General features: G+C 39.7%; 1 protein-coding gene across 1 annotated transcript in view; it reads right to left on the bottom strand.

Annotated features, from left to right (window-relative positions):
- LOC124802831 (dynein axonemal heavy chain 2) overlaps positions 1–21,909 on the bottom strand; it is a 1,031,222-nt gene that overhangs the window by 407,822 nt on the left and 601,491 nt on the right. The window contains 5 exon segments of the mRNA XM_047263843.1: positions 6,674–6,819; positions 10,249–10,327; positions 14,245–14,327; positions 14,478–14,593; positions 15,460–15,645. Of these exon segments, the coding sequence (XP_047119799.1) occupies positions 6,674–6,819; positions 10,249–10,327; positions 14,245–14,327; positions 14,478–14,593; positions 15,460–15,645 (610 nt within the window).

The raw sequence follows: 21,909 nt of genomic DNA, 5'->3' as shown, positions 1-21,909 counted from the left end.
GTGAGGTGAGAAAACTTGGATTTCATGGTCGAGCAGCTGCTCATAAGCCACGCACGTCATGCCAGTAAATGTCAAACGACGCCTAGGTTCATGTAAGGAGTGAAAACATTGGACGATAGTGGAAAAACATATGGAGTGACTTTTCACAGTACACAAAGTGGTGATCCGATGGCAGTGTGTGGGTACATGGTGAATGCCCGGTGAACATCATTTACCAATGTACGTAGTGCCAACAGTAAAATTCAGAGGCACTGGTGTTATGATGTGGTCGTGTTTTTCATGGAGGGGGCTTTTAGTTTTGCATGGCGCTATCACAGCATAGGCTTAAATTGATGTTTTAAGCACCTTTTTGCTTCCCACTGTTGAAGAGCAATTCGGGAATGACAATTGCATCTTTCAACATGATTGAGCAACTGTTCATAATGCACGGCCTGTGGCGAAGTTGTGACACAACAATAACATTCCTGTAATGGACTGGCCTGCACAGAGTTCTGACCTGAATCCTGTAGAACACCTTTGAAATGTTTTGGAATGCCAACTTCATGCCAGGCCTCACTGACCGACATCGATAACTCTCCTCAGTGAAGCACCAATGAAGAATGTGTTGATATTCCCCAAGAAACCTTCCAGCATCAGACTGAACGTATGCCTGTGAGAGTGCAAGCTGTTATCAAGGCTAAAAGTGTGCCAACACCATACTGAATTCCAGCATTACCGATGGAGGGCGCCACAAACTTGTAAGTCATTTTCAGCCAGGTGCCCGGATACTTTTGATCACATAGTGTAAACTGAAGCCGTTGCTTACATCCTGTTCAACTATGTAACCAATGGTTTCAGGTTATGTTACACTTCTGTATGCCCTATACCAACCAATATCTTTTGTTACTTGACACTTTGGATTAATGTCATCTGTTGTTATATGCAATGAAGATGTCTACATAATGGTGTAAATCTAGATCTGCTGCTGCAGGGGGCAAAAAAAAAAATCATGATCAACTGCTGTTCTTTTCTCCACTGTCTATATTCAACAACTGCTGTGCACAAGGGGATGTACTCCTAAATTTGTTGCCAACTTTCACCTTCTGCTTCTTGATCACTCAAAATTACATTCAGTTCCCCAAAAATCTTCTTTGTATTTAATACTGACCATTAAATATTCCAGAACAATAATTATTATTGTTTGCTCTTGCTGTTAAATGTCTCCTCTTGTGTGGTACTGTTGCTATGATAAATATACTCTTATGTTGTCTGTGAATGTGTTATTAATTACACTGGTGTCCAGAATTAAAGCAACAAACAGAAATTTTGCAAAGATGCTTTTATTTTGCCACAAAACAGTGTAAACATGTGATAGTAAAGTAAAAACAACGCAAAGAATTAAGAACATACACAACTGCGATATGCATAACAGTGGACAAAAACGTTTTACATTTTTTTTTTTTTTTTTTTTTTCAACTTAACGGATTTGCACACACATTCCGACAACTGGTTATTGTGCTCATTATTGGGTGTGACCTGCCCTGGCAACAATACAAGCCTGACAATGTGGAGGGATGCTGTGAATGGTGTCATCAATCTCATGTTGAGGCAGTAACACCTATTCTTCCTGCAGAGCAGCTCGCAGTCTTGGAGAGCGGTTGGTGGATGCTGACATGATGGAAGCCATCTACCTAGTGCATTCCATACATGCTCAATGGGATTAAAATCAGGAGAGCGAGCAGACCATGCCATGTGTGCAATATCTTTCATTTCCAAGAAAACATCAACCACCCGTGCTCTCTGAGGTTGGCCATTATCGTCTATCAAGTCTGGGCCCACAGCACCTTGCAGCAACTGCATGTAAGGTCCCAAGATCTCATAACGATACCTGACAGCAGTTAAACCTTCCTGATTCATCGGTACAATTTCAGCAAGAGGTGTTTGAATGGTAAACATAATCCCTGTCCACACCATTAGGAATCCTCCTCGATATTGGTCTCTTTCCACGATATTGAAATGGTGTATCACATTCCCTCTAGATATGAATCCATCAAGAATTACTCTTGAGACTAAATTGGGACTCATCTGTGAAAACAACATTGGGCCATTGATCAACCACCCAGGTGGCATGTTGATGACTCCACTTTAGACGTTCCCTTCTGTGAAGATGCGTCAGAGGTAGGCATACAGCAGGTCTCCCGACACTAAAGGCCACTCTGCTGAAGCCTTCTGCATAACATTTACATTGATACAACACGTTCAGTGGAAGCTGCAAGCCCACATGCCAGATGCCGTGCATTACTAAGGCAGTACTGTCGTGCCCTTACAGCCAAATGATGGTCCTCTCTTGTGAAGTTGCACGTGGTCAGCCCTGCCCTGGTCTTTGAGATACAGTTTCGGTCTCTATAAACTGTTGCAACATCCAAGGAACAACAGAACGATTCACGCTAAGCCGTCAGCCACATCAGCTTGTGAATGTCCTGCTGCTGTTCTTTCTATGGTCCTCCGCTGCAGAGACTCTGGTAGGTATCTTCTCTGTGACAGACTTCACCATCTGTGACTGTGTACACAGCAATTGTGGATGTGGGACCACCCGGCAAACACTACCTTGTTTCATAGGTGCCCTGATGACGTCACTGGCATGGCTCTCCATTGACCAGAATGCCATCTTCCATGCAGAGCAAGATTGTATGAACATCTGGTTGACAGTCTCTACAAGTACATCATGAATTAGACACAATATGGGGAAATAAAAGTTTATAGCTTTAATTTTGGACACCAGGGTATTTTAAAACTGTTTGAAGTTTCAATTACAAAGCATGTGACACCTTCTTGAAACATTAAGTAAACTGACCTCTGATCAATGCTGACTCGACATCAGTTTTAAATGTTATGCATATAACTCATGCATCACTAAATCATGGTACTTTAATATAAATATCACTTTTAAATAGCCTGTTAAATCACTTTAGAAAGGAAGTGCTTAGTCCGGTGTTCAGTTTTGTAATAAATTTAAAATGCTCATAAAGTCTTCAATTCTTTTTAAGTTGTACAGTTGCTCAATCTTGATTACTGTCTGTAGCACTTAAAGTGCATAGCAACATAGTCCAAATTTCTTAACTTTTTACAGATTCAATCTTCCCTACCACAGTCACCAAGTGAAAGGTGGCGAACAAATTCTGGATAGTAAAGAACAGATTCATAATCAACGTGATGCATGTTTGCTTTTCAATAAGACTTTTCTTCTTTCTGAATTTCCAAAAACTGTGTAATATTTGTCCATTTTGAATTCCTACACCTTTCTTTATTATATTCCTTGGATTTTTACAGATTCACTTTTCAGCATGTAGCGTTGTGACAGCAGGTGGCACCAAAATCATGCAAATAATATATTAACTACAGACTTTTCCTATAAGCATGGAAGATATGAACTGTTTATGTAATCCATATCAGGACCTGCAAGTGAATAGTGAAAGGTGGCACCAATCCCACAATTGCTCTCCTTTAATTGTATACATTAGTTTATCTTCTATTATTGTTTGAGTGGAATAATTTCCACCTTTTTCAAACAATGATTAACTTTTATTCCATTTGTCTGACTTGAGCCAAAACTAACCTCACACTGAACCAAAAGTTTTACATAAATTCTCGTTTTACGTATTTCTTGGCATTTTTAACTGGCTCCTCTGCCATTTTTCATGTAATAGAGTGCTCTGAGGCCCTCATTGGCACTGTGTATGGTGCTGGTAGCTCCATGCTGCAGCTGCTGACGAACTCCATACACCACATGCTGCCTAAGAAATACTTCAAACAGATACAGTAGTAAAACACAAACCAAAAATTTGAACATGTGCAGGATATCATCTGCATACAAATAACATAGCCTGGGACTACTTTGCTTCATAATCAGAACTATAACAAGACTGCTTGTCTACACAATGTGTGCAGATAATTTTGCAACTCTAAATGTTTACGATAAAATTTTGGAAATTAATTCACTCAAATTCTGTATCCTCACAGAAGCAATTTATCTACCTTTGCTTTCTCTCTGCCAAAACCACTACCATTTTTTCTTTCTTATTTCAGCCATAAGCAGTTTCAGTAAGCTATACCCATTTTCATTTGGTTATATGTTTACATATCATATGTGTTGCCTTAGGTCTTACTGTCTTCACTCTTTTTACAACTCTAATGTTAGTCAGGTGTAACCCAATGAATAACTAAGTTCAGAGAGGATTTGACTCTTCAGGGTTTCCCTCAGATCTGCTCAATATATGGCTCCCGGATCTGCTCCTGGATCACATTTTGTGAATTCCACAGTATTTTTTCAAGGTTGCTCAGTGTCATCAAGAGGTGATTGCTGGTTACTATGGACAAGTAGCAATTTCTGGTATCACACTGCAACAGTCTTCTTTGAAAGCCATGCATGTGAGATTGAGTTGCTCACAGTCAGATGACAGTAATGTGTCCAGAGCCCCTTAGAGTGAGCCAAGCTGTGGCCTTCTATTTTTTTATGACCTTATTTATTGGTGCTGCTGCTGAAATGTCGTTGTGCCTGAGAGCCAAACCAAAACTGGTAACTACGTAGAAATATTGAGGCATTTGCAAAACAAGTTCTAGTGGCGGACTTAAGAGCCATACATTGGAAAGCATAGAGATTTATATTCATGATCCTACAATATAAAGATGGTAATTTTATGAATAAAGCCATCTAAATTCCTTAATAAGTTTCTTTACTATGCCATTGGTTGCTGGTCTTCATCAGATATCTGAAATTACGATTAACGGAAAATAAAGACCGAGGCATTTGTTACATAAAATCAAGCTACAAAATAGTAACAATTAAAACTTAAGAAATATTTATTAAAGTTCTCCCACCAAAAACTTAGAACTTACAAAGAAATGTTCAATGTCAGTCATAAAACTCTACACCTACTCTAGGCATCAAATAAAACCTTGGCTCACAAAATCATACAAAACTGTAGATTCTGGCCACCAGGCAAGTTGGAACTGCTGTCAAAAATATTTTAATTTAATAAACAGATGATTTTAATCTTTATAACCTGCTTTACTATTTTACATACTGTAGTAAATTGTTTGGTTACCAAGGGAAAGGCCTCACACATGACCAACCAATTTGGCTTGTGTACCACCTAAAATAAAAGCCTCTAAGATTTTTTTTCAATACCCCCCCCCCCCTTTTCACAAAAAATGCTCAGTTTTCAATTACCTACTGATCCTGGCAATTTTAAGTTGATTGCTCTTAAAGTGGAGAGGGCAGTACAGAGCCAAAATATCCCCACTTTTTAGGAAACCACTCCTAAAGATTTGACAGACTCAAGAGATAGTTGAAAACTGAGCATTTTTCATCATCACAAATGCATATTTTATTAGAAATAGAGGAGAGAAACTTTTATGACTGCCACTTACACACACATAAGGTAAACACTGTTCAATGAGAGTGTCAGTGCCATAGCGTCCAAGGCAACTAACTGGTTGGGGAGAAGATAACCTGTGCCTGATTCCCAAATGCATTCTGCGGTTGTTCCCTCCACCACAGTACTGGAACTGGTGTGAATATGAGGTTTAATAAGGTAATTATATCAGTAAGGCTTAAACTGAGCAGTATTACCTTTTGGGTCCCTAAGCAGCAGTCATAAAAGTTTCATTCCTAGATTTCTAGGACAATATTTTTTTGGGGACACTATATATGATGATGATAATTGCTCAGTTTTGAATTAACTATTAGTTTTGAGTTAATTACACTTCACAAACTGTTGGGGAGATTACTGAGCCAAAATATCTTAGGTGGTACACAAGTGACCTGCCAAATACAAGCCGAATCAATTGGACGTGCCTGAGGTCATCCTCCCTTCTACATTTTATTTCATGGGGCATAGTTTTACATTTATTGGACAGATGTAATAATAACAGATAGAAATACTTTTATAATCACAAGATCATGCTAATGTAGATACAAAATTCATGTGGCTGTTGTACAGATATTATCATACATTCAGTGAATACTTAGTGTTAAATTTAGATGAACTCAACAAGGATTAATTGCCACCAGCTGAAAAGGATAATTATATGAGTATGCAACTATACTTGTTTGAATATTTTTTTATTATTTGAATCTGAATGTTTGTAATTTACAGATGATCTGTCTTTTTATAAGTGTGAAAGAAAAATTTGAAGGCAATGTCACCAATACAAGCACCACCTTGCAGCTACAACTGACAGCTTTTTTATGATTTTGTAAGCCAAGGTGTTAGTCATGTCCCAAGTAGGTATAGGTTTCAATACTGATGCTGAACCTTGTTTTGCAAGTTCTAAGTTTTTGGTGAGTGAACTTCTATAAATATTTTTTAACTTTCGATCTTTTGTGCTTCATGTTATGTAAATGTCTGTAGCTCTTTAGGTTCCTTTAATCTTAATTGCACATATCTGATAATGGCGGTAGCCAAAATGGAACAATGAAGAAATTTATTAAGCAATCTAGACAGTTTTATTCAGAAAATTATTCACAGTTATTGTGAAATCACATAGGAAATTTGTTTCCTTTATTAGTAGACCTAGTATGCATACTGCAACAAAACAACAGTAACATTCCACAAATTTGCCAAGCTCAGCCCATATACTTGTACTTTCCATGGGGTAATAATCTCTCTCTCTATCTCTAAGTAGCAGTTACCTTGATGTACTTCTTTTTTTGTTTTTGTCGATCATACCAAAAGCCATAATCTATCCACTGACGAATTAGCTCAAGAGGAGGCTGTGAGCCATACTCTTCTTTTGCAGGCATATTGAGGTCATCCATAAATGTTATCATTATTTTGCCTAAAAATAAAAACATACCGCAAAAATTTAATGTGCATACACAGATGGCATGTTAAACAGAAATGAAATATATTGAGTAACACAAAGTATTAAGAATACGGAGCAGTTAACAACACGTGTTGTACAGGCCTCTTCAAAAATCAGGGAAACCTTAAACTAATTTCCCAGCACATTTCCGTGAAAGTATTTAATACCAATAATAAAAGGCAGTTTCAGTTCATCTGTAATTCACACAAACACAACACAAAAAAGAAAAATAACTTCCTGTAAAATTTGCCTTCTAGTCTTAGGTTCAGAGCGGACATCCTTGTTCTGCGGCTAACACTTAACAAACTCCCATTCACACACACTCACACACACACACACACACACACACACACACACACACACACACACAAAGTGCCATTAGTAAGTTTAAAAGGACAGTAAAAACAGATGTTTTTTGGCACTCTTATGGCAAACATTCTGAGATCTTGATTCAAGGAGGAAGATTCCTATTAGTTATATGACAAGTAGCAATATTCATTGTACATAGTCCTCTGTTTTTAAAGCAAGCAACAAATTGTGGATTTTATGCAGGTGGAGCCCCACAATTCATAATTACAGTAATTGAAGAGTCATGTTGAAGATTCACCGACTGCAGCTATTGTGTGGTTCCTAATAAGGTTTTGTTCTAATAACTGATGTACTATGATCAATATCACTATGGACATGATCATGTAGATACTGGCAAAAACCTTGCAGCAGGAGATTAATATCAACTACTTAGCATAACTGAAGAAAACAGAGGCCTCTACTCCAATGTTGTGGTTCTCCTTTAATTTTTTTACTGTGTTATGTTTAGCACATGTAAAAGCAAACAATCTACAGTAAATTAATGATAGTTACAATGCAGTGTTTAATAACTGCTTTCTTTGATAATGTATAACTCTTGTATTTTCACACCCCTGAAAGCTGCACATCATGATGAAATATATAGAACATAATAAATAAAAACTAAAAGACCAGTTCATTTAGAATGGGTCACTTAAATCAGTGACATATCAAAACCAAGTTACTGTATCAAATTCATCTCATTTTACACTAAACTACATACATTACTGTAGCAGTTTAAGTACAATGACAAAGTTCTTATTTGCAGATCTACAGATTTAATATTTATGAATAAATTTTGTATTCTTTGAGCAATGTAAAATCTAAGATGAAATGTACAATTGTATTCTTTGGCACTTTAATTGCATCTTTTGCATGAAATGTGAACGAAGCTTCTAATAAAATGAGAAATTAATTGTTTACATTAAAAGGAACAGAGAACTAACCATTTATTAGAAATTTGACTAAAAGTGTAACATTTTCACACTGTGGGAAGTGTCAGGAGTGAACCTCAAAACACAGCTTGTAACAAAGTATGGACTGCAGAAAAGGAAGGATACCTGCCCACTGCATAGCAAAAGTATTGAGTCATTGATAGGCACATACAGAAGAGAATGAAAACTTGTTAGCTTTTGGAAGAAATATTTTGTTAGCTAGAGCATGCACACACACACACACACACACACACACACACACACTTTCTTACACACACCCTACCAGTGCTCTTACACTCTGCCTGCTAGGTAACAACCCCAGTGAGCAAATTTTCATTTTCTTTTGTATGTGCCTGTCAACAACTCAACGGCTCTGCTACTTGGTGAGTGTTCTCCTTGACTTCTAAATTATTTAGCCAAAATCTTCCTTCCATATTGCCAGGTTGTCAGTTAGTTTCATGTTCCATGGATCCGTTGCACAATTAATCGTAGTGATGTGGAATGACTCGTTTTACACTCGCATTACATATTCACTTGTAAATAAGGCTACATGATGGCCACTTAATTTGTTTTTTATTTCATACATGTGAGTTCCTAATTCTTACCCATCACCTTCTATACATTATAAAAATAGAAAGTCTTCTATGGAACAGAATGAGTTATCAAGGAGAAACTGTTTCAGTTTGTTTTCAAAACTTTGCTGCCAGTTAGACATTTTATATCACTTAATAAGTGGTCAAGAATTTTGGTTATAGCACTGGATTATTTACATGAAACTTCATAAGGGAATACTTACACTGTGAAACATTAGTCAAAATCCCTAACTCCTTCAGCAGGTGTCTACAAAATGACTGAGTGTGAACAGCATATATTGTTCTTACAGCCTGTTTTTGGGCAATGAAAACTGACTTTCTTAAAGATGACTTATCCCAGAACATTATTCCATACGACATTGGAAATGTAGTCCCATGCTTCGTGAAAGGGCGTAGGGAATGATGCAGGAGACCCGCACCGCTGTACTAGGCAAGGTCCTAATGGAGGTGGTTTGCCATTGTCTTCCTCCAACCGTAATGGAGTGAATGATTATGATGAAGATGACACACAACACCCAGTCATCTCAGGGCAGGTGAAAATTGCTGATCCTGCCGGGAATCGAAACCGGGACCCCGTGCTCAGGAAGCAAGAACGCTACCGCGAGACCACAAGCTGCAGACCATATGACATTACTGAATGAAAATAAGAAAAATATTTCACCTTCCTGATTTGTTGTTCCTCCAGGTTTGCAACGATTCAAAATGAAAATGTTGCAAATGTGGCTGAACTAAGTTGTTTTGCAAGTTCCAAAACTTAATTTTTCCAATTGTTATTCTCATCAATATGGACACCCAAAATTTTAAAGTTTGCACCCTGGTCATTCTTTCCTCATCATGTGTTATACTTATCATTAGCGTAGTACCTTTAGATGTACAGAACCAAATATGTTTTGTCTCTTTGTAACTGGGAGTGAAACTGTTTACAGACAACAATCAAGAATACTGTCAAGAACATAATTTACCATTTCTTCAGTTGCTATACGAATATTTGAACTGATTACAATAATAATGTCATCCACAACAAGAAATAATTCTGCTTTTTGTATATTAGATGGAAGGTCATTAATATACATGAAGAACAATAGTGGACCTAAGGTAGAGCCTTATGCTGTCCCATAAGTGATTTCTCCTGTCAGGAGAATCTCTCTTGTTTAAATTGCTTGAATTATAAGTACAACTTTTTGCATTCTTTTAGTTAGATAAGACATTATTCATTGGTTGGCTATACCACCAATTCCATAAATCCTCATGGAAGCACTCTTAGCTATATGATGTTAAGCTCAGACATGTGAAATATTCTAATATTGCTTGAGTTTGGTATTAAAAAGTCAGAAAGAAATGTGAGGCGAAACCGAATGCAGAAAGTTAAACTTACCATTAATAATGAGAAACAACATTGCTTAAAATGGCATAAAGAAAGGGAGAAATAAATGTGATATGTATACTTCAAATTAGAGAATTTTCATTATATTCTCAAGCTGTGAGCCATATCGTTTCTTCCTTAACTCTGTAATACCAGTGTCATTTACCTCCAACAGGTACATAGATGTCTTTTGTCCTTTTTTCCACTCGGCCCTCAATGGTATCTTGCACATTTTGAGATGTTGTCTGGAAAACAGGAATAATAATAAAAGAAATTAACAATAAAAAGGAATGCAAAATTGTCAGAAAAATTCTAGGTCACAAACATGTAGGTGAACAATACTGATCCAGAAGCAATGAGGAAATCAAACAATACACAAATATTGAAAAACACAAGTTAAGATCCTTCTATGGACACATTAAAAGAGAGAACACAGACAGACTTACAAAACAAACAGTCAATTTTTTGACAACAGGAGCAAAGCCAAAACGGAAATAATGAAATGGGCTGGAGAGATCAAAACTGATCTGAAATTGGCAGGAATTACTTCAGAAGATGTCCAAACCTGCAACATCTTCAGATCCAAAAATCAGGACGGCATGTTACCCATGAAGAAAAAGCCATAGAAAAAGTGTGGATCAACATTATCTGAAGAGACAAAGGAAGCTCACAGAAAGAGCATGAAAGAAATTTGGGTACAGCTGAAGTCAAATTCTCATCTATATGTACTTTGTATAGTTTTCATGGGCTTATTCACAAGTAATAATAATATTAATAATGTGAAGCTGACTGACAAAATTATACACATTAAAGATGAATATTTCTGACTGCAAAGAAGTGCAGATGGATAGGTGGAAGAATGGGTAGATGAATTTAAAATTGTTGAAGACTCAACAGTATTGTCCTCAGCACTCTTTCAAAGAATATGGTACTGCTGAATGTGGAGTACTCTGTTAAACAGAAAAGCAAAGGTCACATAATGATAGCCACAGTAACATGAGAAGTCACAATGCCACACAAAAGTCAACCATTTTCATTTTATTGTTTTGTCATCACCTAAAATGGAGGGTATGTCCCTCAGTAGACCAAAGGATTCCCTCCTATCAGCACACAAAACAGGGGACATGCACTCCACTATAAAAAAGATACTCTTTGGAGAATTTAAATCGATTCTTCATACAATTGTTATCATTTGCTATAAAGAAGTGTATCATCTACCATACCTTACACAGAAACTGTACTAAGCACAAATGTAAATAAATATATTGGAGTGTATTGTTATTTAATATTGATGCTGGCATGTAGTGTGGTCTGACAAGCAGTGATTTTACTTGTTTCACGTGATGTAAAGTGTAAATTATATTGGTGGTCCAATGGATTTGTGGAGTCTATAATTATATCTGCACACTACATGCCAACATCAAACATCTTTCAGTTGGCTATTTACAGATGAGTGCATGCAATAGTGAGAAATCTTTAGAGCACTTAAGTACACCAGGCAGAAAATTAGTAACTCCTAGAAGAACTCACACTAACTTAGTGGAACGACACCTTCAGCCTCGATAATGATCACAATCTCGCAAGAAAAAGGTACATAAGTTTCTTCAGGTATGATATACCCAGCTGGAGCTCCTCATTGATGATTAGATCCCTTAGAGTTACTGCAGTTTGGGGATGTGGATTAGGATGTTTCATCCAATGTTCCAAATGAGCTCACACATTTTCAATGGGATTAATACTGGGTGATTTAGTGGGCCAACTCAGGTGTGATATAGTGTCTGAATGTTCATCAAACCGTGACTGTAAGTTTGCAGTGCTGTGAATGTGGCTGTTGTCATCTCAGAATATAACATATCTGCCGCATAATCAACACGAACATGTTGAAGAAATGGCAAGATGTGCTCACCAAGAATGTTTACAGTGACCTGAATGAGTGGTCCAGGGTCCTGGTCAACAAACACTCCCAAAATCTCAGAGAATCACCTGTGGACATAATTACATACAAGTACAATTCATTGACTTACCAATGTATTTCATACTTTACATCACTTTAAAAGAAATAAAACCACCAGTCGTCAGACCACACGACATGCCTTCAATCAACTACTGACCATTTTTGGTGTTGTTTGGCCCATTTTGACCATGCAGCTTTACACTCTGCTCTGAGTATTGATATTTTGTGAGATAAGTAACTTCAAATGTCCAGTGCACATAATTCCCTTCACAATGAGTGTTCAGAACTAGTTTATATGGGCTGCATTCACTGACATCACCAATTCCTGTAGTTGAAACCAACCGTCATTGACAAGTAGTGGCACTTGTCTCCTGTCCCTGATGGTTAGCACCTTTTTACAATCACTGTTCACCACATTATAAGCTACAAGAGATACATTACTCCTCATAAACATATTGGACCATCCACATTACTACACCAGCAAGTTGGGCAACTTCACTGATGGTGTGGTAATGGGCACATCCAAACATGATAGTTGCTTTGTACCATTTTGTTGCATCTCCACAATGACCCATCCCACTGTGCTGATTTCATACAACAAACTGATACATACACACCATTTCACTGCCATGACTTATGTCAGCTGTGGTGGTTCACATACCAGCCTGGTACCATCTTTCATTTTTACGCAAAAACCTGCATGACTGCACAAATAAAATCCCAAGAAAAAAAGCGGCTTTGTTATTTGTCAAACGTCCTGTCTTATTGCATGAATATCAGATAACCCTGAAGGAATATAATCATAATATTAGGATAAAAAGATATATTTGAAACACACACTGAAACATGATAAAGTGAATTGAAAACGTGGCTGCCATGGCAGCACTTCAACAAAGATTAAAAGAAAGTTTAAGAGCAATTATGAAATTAAAACTAAAATAAAAATAAAATAAAAAAGGAATAGTTACATAGTGCATCAGGTCATTGATAAGTACCTCAACAGAGAACTATGAACAAATGATGTATAATATTTTACAACAATTATTCATTTAAAATTGCAAATATTATGTACCAAAAGCTTTGCTAAATGTTAATATGTAACAACAATTTTAGAATTAGAAAATAAAAAATAACCCAGTGAAGATAGCACAAAATGTGCTGAAACGTGTCTGGGTGAAACAAAACAGAAAAAAAAGTGTCTTGCATAAGGTGGAATTCCTCTTCCCATTTTGTAGCAAGCCAGACATAACAAGAAGAACTGCAACACCACAAGATTATCAAAGGACCCCAATCAACTTTGAGAACTATGCTGGAAATTGCGAGTTCTGCTTGCATCCTATGGGCAAGGCCAGCAGTCTTCACCACTTTCGCTAGTCACCTGTACAAACTGAGGATTGCCTCAGAACCTATGCAATGCAAGGCTGCCTCCGTATCTTGGATGAGGCCCCCCGGCAGACATAATGAGTGAACATTCTGTATGTGTGTGTTTATTTTAAGAAGGCTTTGCCCAAAAGCTAAATGTGGAACAGTCTTCTCGTTGTGCCCGTCTGCAACTCAACATATCATCTATACAGTGAGTAGCAACCCATGCTTTTCATAATATTGTCAATTTTCCAACCCGGAGTTTCCCTTGGTTAATGAAAAGGATTGTCACACGGGAAAAGATATAACAAACAACTGATTTCAGAACACATTTAACCAAAACAACCTGATTCGGAAAATACTATTTGATGATAGCTGTATAAACTAAACATACCTGGCAGGGTAGAAATATCCAAACTTGTGATTATAATCAAAAAGATGTTTCCATGGGACAAATAGTGTTATAAGGATAAGACATTTGATAATGATGAGTGGAAAACTATAACGCTGATTTATGAGGTCCCATAAAGAGTAACATTTATCAAGAATAAAAGAACTAAATTGACAATGTTTCTTCTGGTTAGACATGATTTGACAAACAAGTAGATGAATTTCACCTATTATTTGGCTCATGAAACCAGAAATTCTGAACTGTGTCAATGCAAACTCATGCCCTATAATCCCTGATGGAACTAAATTTTCAACGAGAAATAAGCAGTATAAAATGTTGCTGGAAACTTTTCAACAATAATTATATGAATACATTCTCTATAAATTACAGCTGTACATCAGTAATACATAAACAAAACGTTTCTAACAATATATTAACAAATATTTTGTTCATACCTGTGCTGACATGTTCAGTACAAGCAAGGAAAATTTCAAACGATCCAATGAATCAAGGACAGTTTGTGCAGTAGATGTTTTTCCTAAACAGAAAAGAAGGAATAAACAACATAACATTTATTTATCAACATATTAATAATTACTATACTTCCCATAAAAGGTCTGTTAAGAGAATGGTATTTAGTTTAACATAATGTTATTTTATGTCCAAATCAAATACAAAGTGGTATTACCTGTTCCTACAGGTCCAACAAGGAGTCCAGGATAACTGTTTGAAAGGAGTACTGAAACAAGAAACTGATAACGTACAGTATCAACTGTTGGAACAATGATCTTGAAGAACGGTAGTCTGAAAAAGAATTACTTTAAATAGCAAGAGAAAGAGTCATCAACACTTAAACCAAAGTTCATGTTCCTAATTTAAAGGTATATAATTTTGTAACTGAGAAATTAAATTTAGAAATAAAAGCTATGGTAATTGAAAAATATGGTGTGCTCTAATGGTATTGTGTATTAGTAAAAATACAGAAATAATTTTTGTATTCTTTTCTGAGTTTCAGTTTTTTCTTTAAGTTGAGTGTTATTATTTTAAAGCAACTCTGTTGATGACTGAAGAATCTGTGACATCACTTTTACTTGAGAATATGTGCTTCAGTAACAGTCTTTTAGTGTTTAAAGTGTACTGTAAATTATTTGCTGTATGATAAATTATTCACTGGAGACCGTGGGACATTCTTTTTTCAATACACTCGGCTGTGTATGTTGAACATGTGTGAGTTGCTTCACTGTGATGTAATATGCAAAAGGAAATCAACGACATTTTCATATGCATGTTTTTGATGTGTTGGCATTCCATTAAAGATTCTTACATAAAAACTGAAGCCCTCATGATTAAGTTGTGACATTGGAATACACACTGGCATAGCAAAAATACTATAAAAGACATTAGATAGATTTTATTATAAAATTTACCATTTAGTTCATAACCTTAGTTTGCCAAGGCTAGTTACTATGGCTACAATGAAAAAAGAAAAATACAAATTCTTGTTAGTTTAATACTAACCACAAATGCCACCTCTAAGCAGTTTTAACAGTAATGACAATGGAAATAGTGATTGTAATGTAAAGTGAATATTTCGACAAATTATTTGTCTCAGAAGGGAACTGTTATCATCTTATCTCATGTAAACTAACAAAATATTAGCTGCATCTTACTCTTTATCAAATTTCCAATTTCCTGTGAGCATAACTTCCCAGCAGGCAAAGTTGCGAGATCTTACATCCACATAATATTCATAAATAGTATCCTTCAAGGGAAAGCATCCTTCCATACCACGAATAAGAGTGTCAAGTTTTTTACGACCCTCTTCATCCACTGAAGCACAGAGAGACCATATCATGCTGAAATAGTTAAACTAATTTTTAGATGCTACTTGAGCATTCAAAATGTATTAATATATTTAACATAAATAAATCAATCTTTTCTGGTGTTGTTTAAGTTAGAGCATATGATGGTGTGGTCATTAATGGCCTTGCAGGAGTAGGACACACAGAAAATAAACTAGGTTCTACAATTATTTTATCAAAACAAAAAACAGTGATAGAAAGATAAGTGTGACTCAAACAACAATGAGTCTGTGGAAAAGTAGAATGTGCATCAACAACTTCAATAGAGATGCATACATGGACAAAGGTACTTTACACTAAGACACTGCATAGAAGTATGTTCTGTATTGACATGTGGAATAATCGGGTCTACTGCCGGATGTTTGTGTCGCTTTGGCACAATATTTCGGCCACGTAACTCATTGCCTTCTTCAGGTGCTACCTAAGACTGCCGTATTGAAGGATCTTGTCCAGTATCTATGCCCAGAGGGCACTGGGTGCTCTCTCTACCGTCTGCGCCCGCCTGGTGCTGCCTGTAAGGTGTTGTCTCTTCCCCGGTGCTCCCTTGGACATCCGCGCCCGACTTGGTCGCCATCTGTGGCAGCTGTCTGAGGCCCGTCCTGTGTCGGGTGTTCCGTTCGCGGTCCGTGCCTGCCTGGCGCTGCTCCTGAGGTGTTGGCACTTCCCTGGTGCTCTGACAGTCGTCCGCACTCAGCTCGTCCATCATCTGCGGTCGTGGCAGCTGTCAGAGTCCTGTCCTGCATCGGGAGTTGCGTTCGCGGTCCGCGCCCGCCTGGCGCTACTCCCGCGTTGTTACTACTTCTTGAGGAGTTTCTTGGTTCCTTTCGTTGGGCCCTGATAAGCTCCAGAGCCGGACTCCACGCTGAGCTGAGCTGGTAACCGCTGTCTCGGTTTATTAGGTTGTCTGTGACCTTGATCTCGATGGCCTCCTTTATGACACTGTTCCAAAATCTTGGAGTCTGTGTCACAATTTTGGTGTTGTTGTAGTCCATTGAATGACCGAGCTCCAGACAGTGCTCCGCAATGGCGGATTTGGTTGCCTGTCCGGGTCTGGTGTGCCTCTGGCGTTCTTTGCACCTGACGTCCACTGTCCTGATTGTCTGGCCAATTTATGATTTTCCACACTGGCACGGGATGTTGTAAATGCCTGGTTTACGTAGCCCCAGGTCATCCTTCACACTCCCTAGCATTGTCCCAATTTTGGAGAGTGGAGAGAAGATACTCTTTATATCATATTTCGAAAGAATTCTGCTGATCTTTGCAGAAATAGGTCCAGCATATGGCAGGTATGCCACCTTCTTCGCCTCCTCTGGCTCCTCTTCTGTACCCTGTGGTTGGCTGGTAGCACAAAGTGCCCTTTGAACGTCTGTCGAGGAGTATACATTTCTGCTGAACACCAGCTGTAGATGTTCTATCTCTGTGGCCACACTTTCCATATCTGACAGAGCCCGAGCCCTGTGAACTAATGATTTCAAGACTCCATTCTTCTGTGCCGGGTGGTGGCAGCTACTGGCTTGAAGGTATAAGTCAGTGTGGGTACACTTACGATACACACTGTGCACCAAGTCGGGCGCGGACGTCCGAGGGAGCTCCACGGAAGAGACAACAGCTTACAAGCAGCACTAGGCGGGCGCGGACCGCAAATGGTGTGCCCGACGCGAGACGGGCCTCAGACAGCTGCCACAACTGCAGATGGTGGACGGGGCGGTCGCGGACGTCCGTGGGAGCACCAGGAAAGTGCCAACACCTCAGGAGCAGCATCAAGTGAGCGCAGACCACGAAGGGAACAGCAAACATGAGTCCGGCCCCAGACAGCTACCACGATCACAGATGGTGGACGAGCGGGGCTCAGACGTCCGTGGGAGCACCAGGGCAGGGCCAAAACCTCAGGAGCAGCACCAGGCGGGTGCGGACCATGAACGGAACGCCCAACACAGGACGGGCCTCAGACAGCGACCAAGTCGGGCGCAGACGTCCAAGGGAGCATCGGGGAAGAGACAACACATTACAGGCAGCACCAGGTGGGTGCGGACGGCAGAGAGAGCACCCAGCGCCCTCTGGGCTTAAGTACTGGACAAGATCCTCCAATACGGCAGTCTCAGGTAGCACCTGAAGAAGGCAACGAGTTACGTGGCTGAAATATTGTTCCAGAGCTACACAAACATCCGGCAGTAGACCCGATTATTCCACATGTCAAGATCTCTCCGGGAAAGCCTGAAGAGTTACATGTTCTGTATTGTTAACTATGATGGAAACAAAGATATTGCCAACGACATTTCATCTTTGGCACCAATGTAACCTCTTTGTCTCACAGCGAAATACCACATTATTAACAACTGTTAGATACCACTACTTCTTTCACAAGCAGCTGCTTTTCTGACACTGAGAGAAATTTTTATAGAGCCAAGAACACTTAATATAACAAATCCATCACAAAAGAATTTGTAACTATAAATCTCTTAAATACTGCAAAGGATTGCTTAAAAACACAAAGTAATGGTAGATAAAAATTGGATTTCGTTAAAACTAAATATCTTTCTCATTCCTCAAGACACTTCATTTATGATTGTTGTTGCTGAAAGTATGCCCAAGATGCATGATGGGGGCGGGATGTGGGGGTGAAAGGAGGGTAGGGGAGGGAGACAGTAAAGTGCTACTTGTGGGAGCATACAGATACAAAGCGAGGAGAGTGTAAAAAAGCAGCTAGGTATGGTTGGAAGGATAGATGGATTGGGGGAGGGGAGTGGCAGGGGTGGAGAAGGAGGCGGCAGAAACATGGAGAAGTAAAAGATTGGTGCACTGGTGGAACAGATGACTGTGAAATGCTGGAGTGGGAACAGGGAAGAGGATAGGTGTGTGAAGGATAGTGACCAAACAAGGTTGAGGTCTGGGGGGTTACAGGAATGTAAGGTATTTTGCAGGGAGAGTTCCCACCAGCACAATTCAGAAAAGTTGGTGTTGGTAAGAAGGATCCAGGTGGCACAGGATGTGAAGCAGTTGCTCAAGTGAAGAACAATGTGTTGGGCAGCGTGCTCAGCAACTGTGAGGTCTGGCTGTTTCTTGGCCACAGTTTGTCAGTGAACGTTCCTGCAGCCAAACAGTTTGTTGGTTGTCATGCCCGCATAGAACACAGTACAGTGGTTGCTGCTTACCTAGTAGATAACATGACTGGTTTCACAGCTAACCCTGCCTTTAATGGAGTAGCTGACACTTGTGACCAGACTGGAGTAGGTGGTTGTGGGACAATGAATGGGACAGATCTTGCATCTATGTCTATTACGGGGATATGAGCTATGAGGCAAGGGACTGGGAGCAGGTAAGGAGTCAGGATGGACAATGATATAGTGTAGGTTTGGTGGACAATGGAATACAACTGTAAGAGGGTTGGGAAGGATAGTGGGTAAGACATTCCCCATTAGACTGGAGTAGATGGTTGTGGGACAATGTATGGGACAGATCTTGCATCTATGTCTATTAAAGGAATATGAGCCATGAGGCAAGGGACTGGGAGCAGGTATGAAGCCAGGATGGACAAGGATATAGTGTAGGTTCAGCGGACAGTGGAATACAACTGTAAGAGGGGTGGAGGATAGTGAGTAAGACATTCCCCTTTCACGGCATGATGAGAGGTATCTGAAACCCTGACAGAGAATGTGATTCAGTTGCCCCTGTCCTGGGTGGTACTGAGTCATGAAGGCAGTGGTCCTCTGTGACTGGACAGAGAGACTTCAGGAGACTGGCTGACTGGAGAGATAAGGCACAGGAGATCTGTTTCCATACATGGTTTGGGGAGTAATTTTGGCCTATGAAGGCCTCAGTGTGACTGTTGGCGTATTTTTAGAGGGACTGCTTGTGACTGGAGGTGAGATGGCCACTGGTGGCTACGCTGTATGGAATTGAATTCTTGGTATGGAATGGGTGGTAGCCGTCAAAGTGGAGGTATTGCTGGTGGTTGGTAGGTTTGATATGGGTGGAGGTACTGATGTAGCCATGGTCAACTTCATTAAAAGCGGCTTGTTTGGTTGAGGAGGACCAGATGAAACAAATGGGGGAGAAGGTTTGAGGTTCTGGAGGAATATGGATAGGATGTCCTCACCATCGATCCATAACACAAATATGTCATCAATGAATCTGAAAGAAGTGAGCAGTTTGGGATTCTGGATGGTTAGGAAGGATTCCTCTAGATGGCCCACGAATTGATTAGCATAGGATGGTGCCATTTGGGTGCCCACCCCTGTACCATGGATTTGTTTGTAAGTGAGGCCTTCAAAGTTGATGTAATTATGGGTGAGGATATTTTTGATCACGGTGACCGGAAGGAGGTTCTAGCATGGAATCCACTGTGCACTAGGTAAGATATTGTTCAATAATGGCAAGGCCATTGGCATTAGGGATGTTAGTGCAAGGGGAAGTGGCATCAATAAAGACTAGTAGGGAACCATGTGGTAAAGGAACAGGAACTGTGGAGAGTTGGTGGAGGAAATGGTGATGCCTTTTATGTAGGGAGGGAGGTTTCAGGTAATAGGCTGAAGGTGTTGGTCTATGAGATCTGAGATTCTTTCAGTGGGAGCACAGTAACCAGCCAGAATGGGGTGTCCTGGGTGGTAGGGTTTACGGACTTAAGGAAGCACATAGAAAGTACGAAGGCAGGAGTGCGGGAAGTGGTAGGGGTGAGGTGAGGCACAGCCTCCTAGGAGAGGTTCTGGGATGAGCTTAAGGCTCTGAAGAGAGACTGTTGATTTCTGGAATGGGTCACTGTGGCAGAATTTGTAGACGAACAAATCTGATGGCTGATGCAGTCCTTCCATCAGGTAAGTCTTTTGGTTCAAAACCACAGTGGGGGAGCCTTTGCAGCAGACAGGATTCTGAGGTCAGGATCATATTTTAGGTGATGGATCGCAGTGCTTTCTGCAGATGCAAGGTTAGCTTGCATGTTGAGGGATTTGGAGAATGATATGAGGTAAGGTTCAACGTAAAGAAATTCTGAAAAGTTAACAGTAAGTGATTTGGGGGCAGTGGGTATGGATCATCAGTGGATGGAGGAGTGAAGTGAATCAGATACGGTTCAGTTTTGGTTTTGGGTTGAATCTCATTAGTATGGTTGGTGGCAAAAAAGTGTTTCCACTGTAAGGACCAACCAGGAGGAGGAGAGAAGGTCTTTAACAAGTTAAGCATGATTGAATTTTGGAGTGGGGCAAAGGGTAAGGACTTTGGAAAGGGCTGTTACTTGAGTGGGACTAAGGCTTTTCGAAGAAAGGTTCATGACTGTGTTGGCTCTGTATTCTGTATGGTGCTGGGAGGGAGCTTTTAAGGGTGTGGTAAATGTAGGTCTGCGAGTCAGGGTTTGTCAGCTATGTGGAGATGTGGGGGGAGTTTGGAGACTGATGTAAAGTTAGTGAATAGTGGTAGCCCAAGTGGGAATAAGAAGTGAACATATTGGACAGTTTTTTCGACTTGGTATTGAGCATGTTGCTCCAGTTCCTGGAGCGCAAGAGCTTCAGTGTGAGAGATGGAATACAGGAATTTGGAACTGCACAGTAGGAGAATTCTACAGATGGAGAGGAGAAATTGTAGGGTGGTCTGGGCCTGATTTATATGGTTTTGCATGGCTAGCTTGTGACAGTTAAGCACTGGTGGAATCTGAACAGATGGAGATCGTTGTGGAAGGAGGGAATGTAGCCGGTGGTGGGTAATTTGTTGGTAAGGCCATTTTGGGGGATTGCAAGAGCCAGGCAACAATGCAGGAACAGTATGTGGGACTGGATTCTGACTAAGGATAAGGATAATTTTCTGTATTTGCGCAGATGGAAGGAGCGAGCATCCATGGTGGAGGAAAAAAAAAACACATAAAATTATGTAAATAACTTAGAAACATGTGCACAAAATGCTCAAAAATACACCAAAATATGTAGAAAAAATCACAATAAGTTATCCAGAGGAATCCTTCCTAACCATGGTTCACATTCATTGATGACATCTTCGTGATCTGGATCAAGGGTGAGGACACCCTATCCATATACCTCCAGAATCTCATCACCTTTCACTCATCAACCCAAAAAGCCACATTCCTCAAAGTTGACCTCCACCTCAAAGATGGTGATATCAGTACCTCTATCCATATCAAACCTATCAATCATCTGCAATACCACCATTTCGACAGCTGCCACCCATACCATACCAAGACGTCCCTTCCGTACAGTCCAGCCACCCTCTCAAAATATACCAAGGGTCTCACTGAGGCCTTCACAGACCAAAATT

This window comes from Schistocerca piceifrons, chromosome 6, assembly GCF_021461385.2.
Source record: "Schistocerca piceifrons isolate TAMUIC-IGC-003096 chromosome 6, iqSchPice1.1, whole genome shotgun sequence".
NCBI lineage: Eukaryota > Metazoa > Arthropoda > Insecta > Orthoptera > Acrididae > Schistocerca > Schistocerca piceifrons.
Note: the sequence above shows the minus strand (reverse complement) of the source record. Positions and strands in the feature narration are given on the sequence as shown.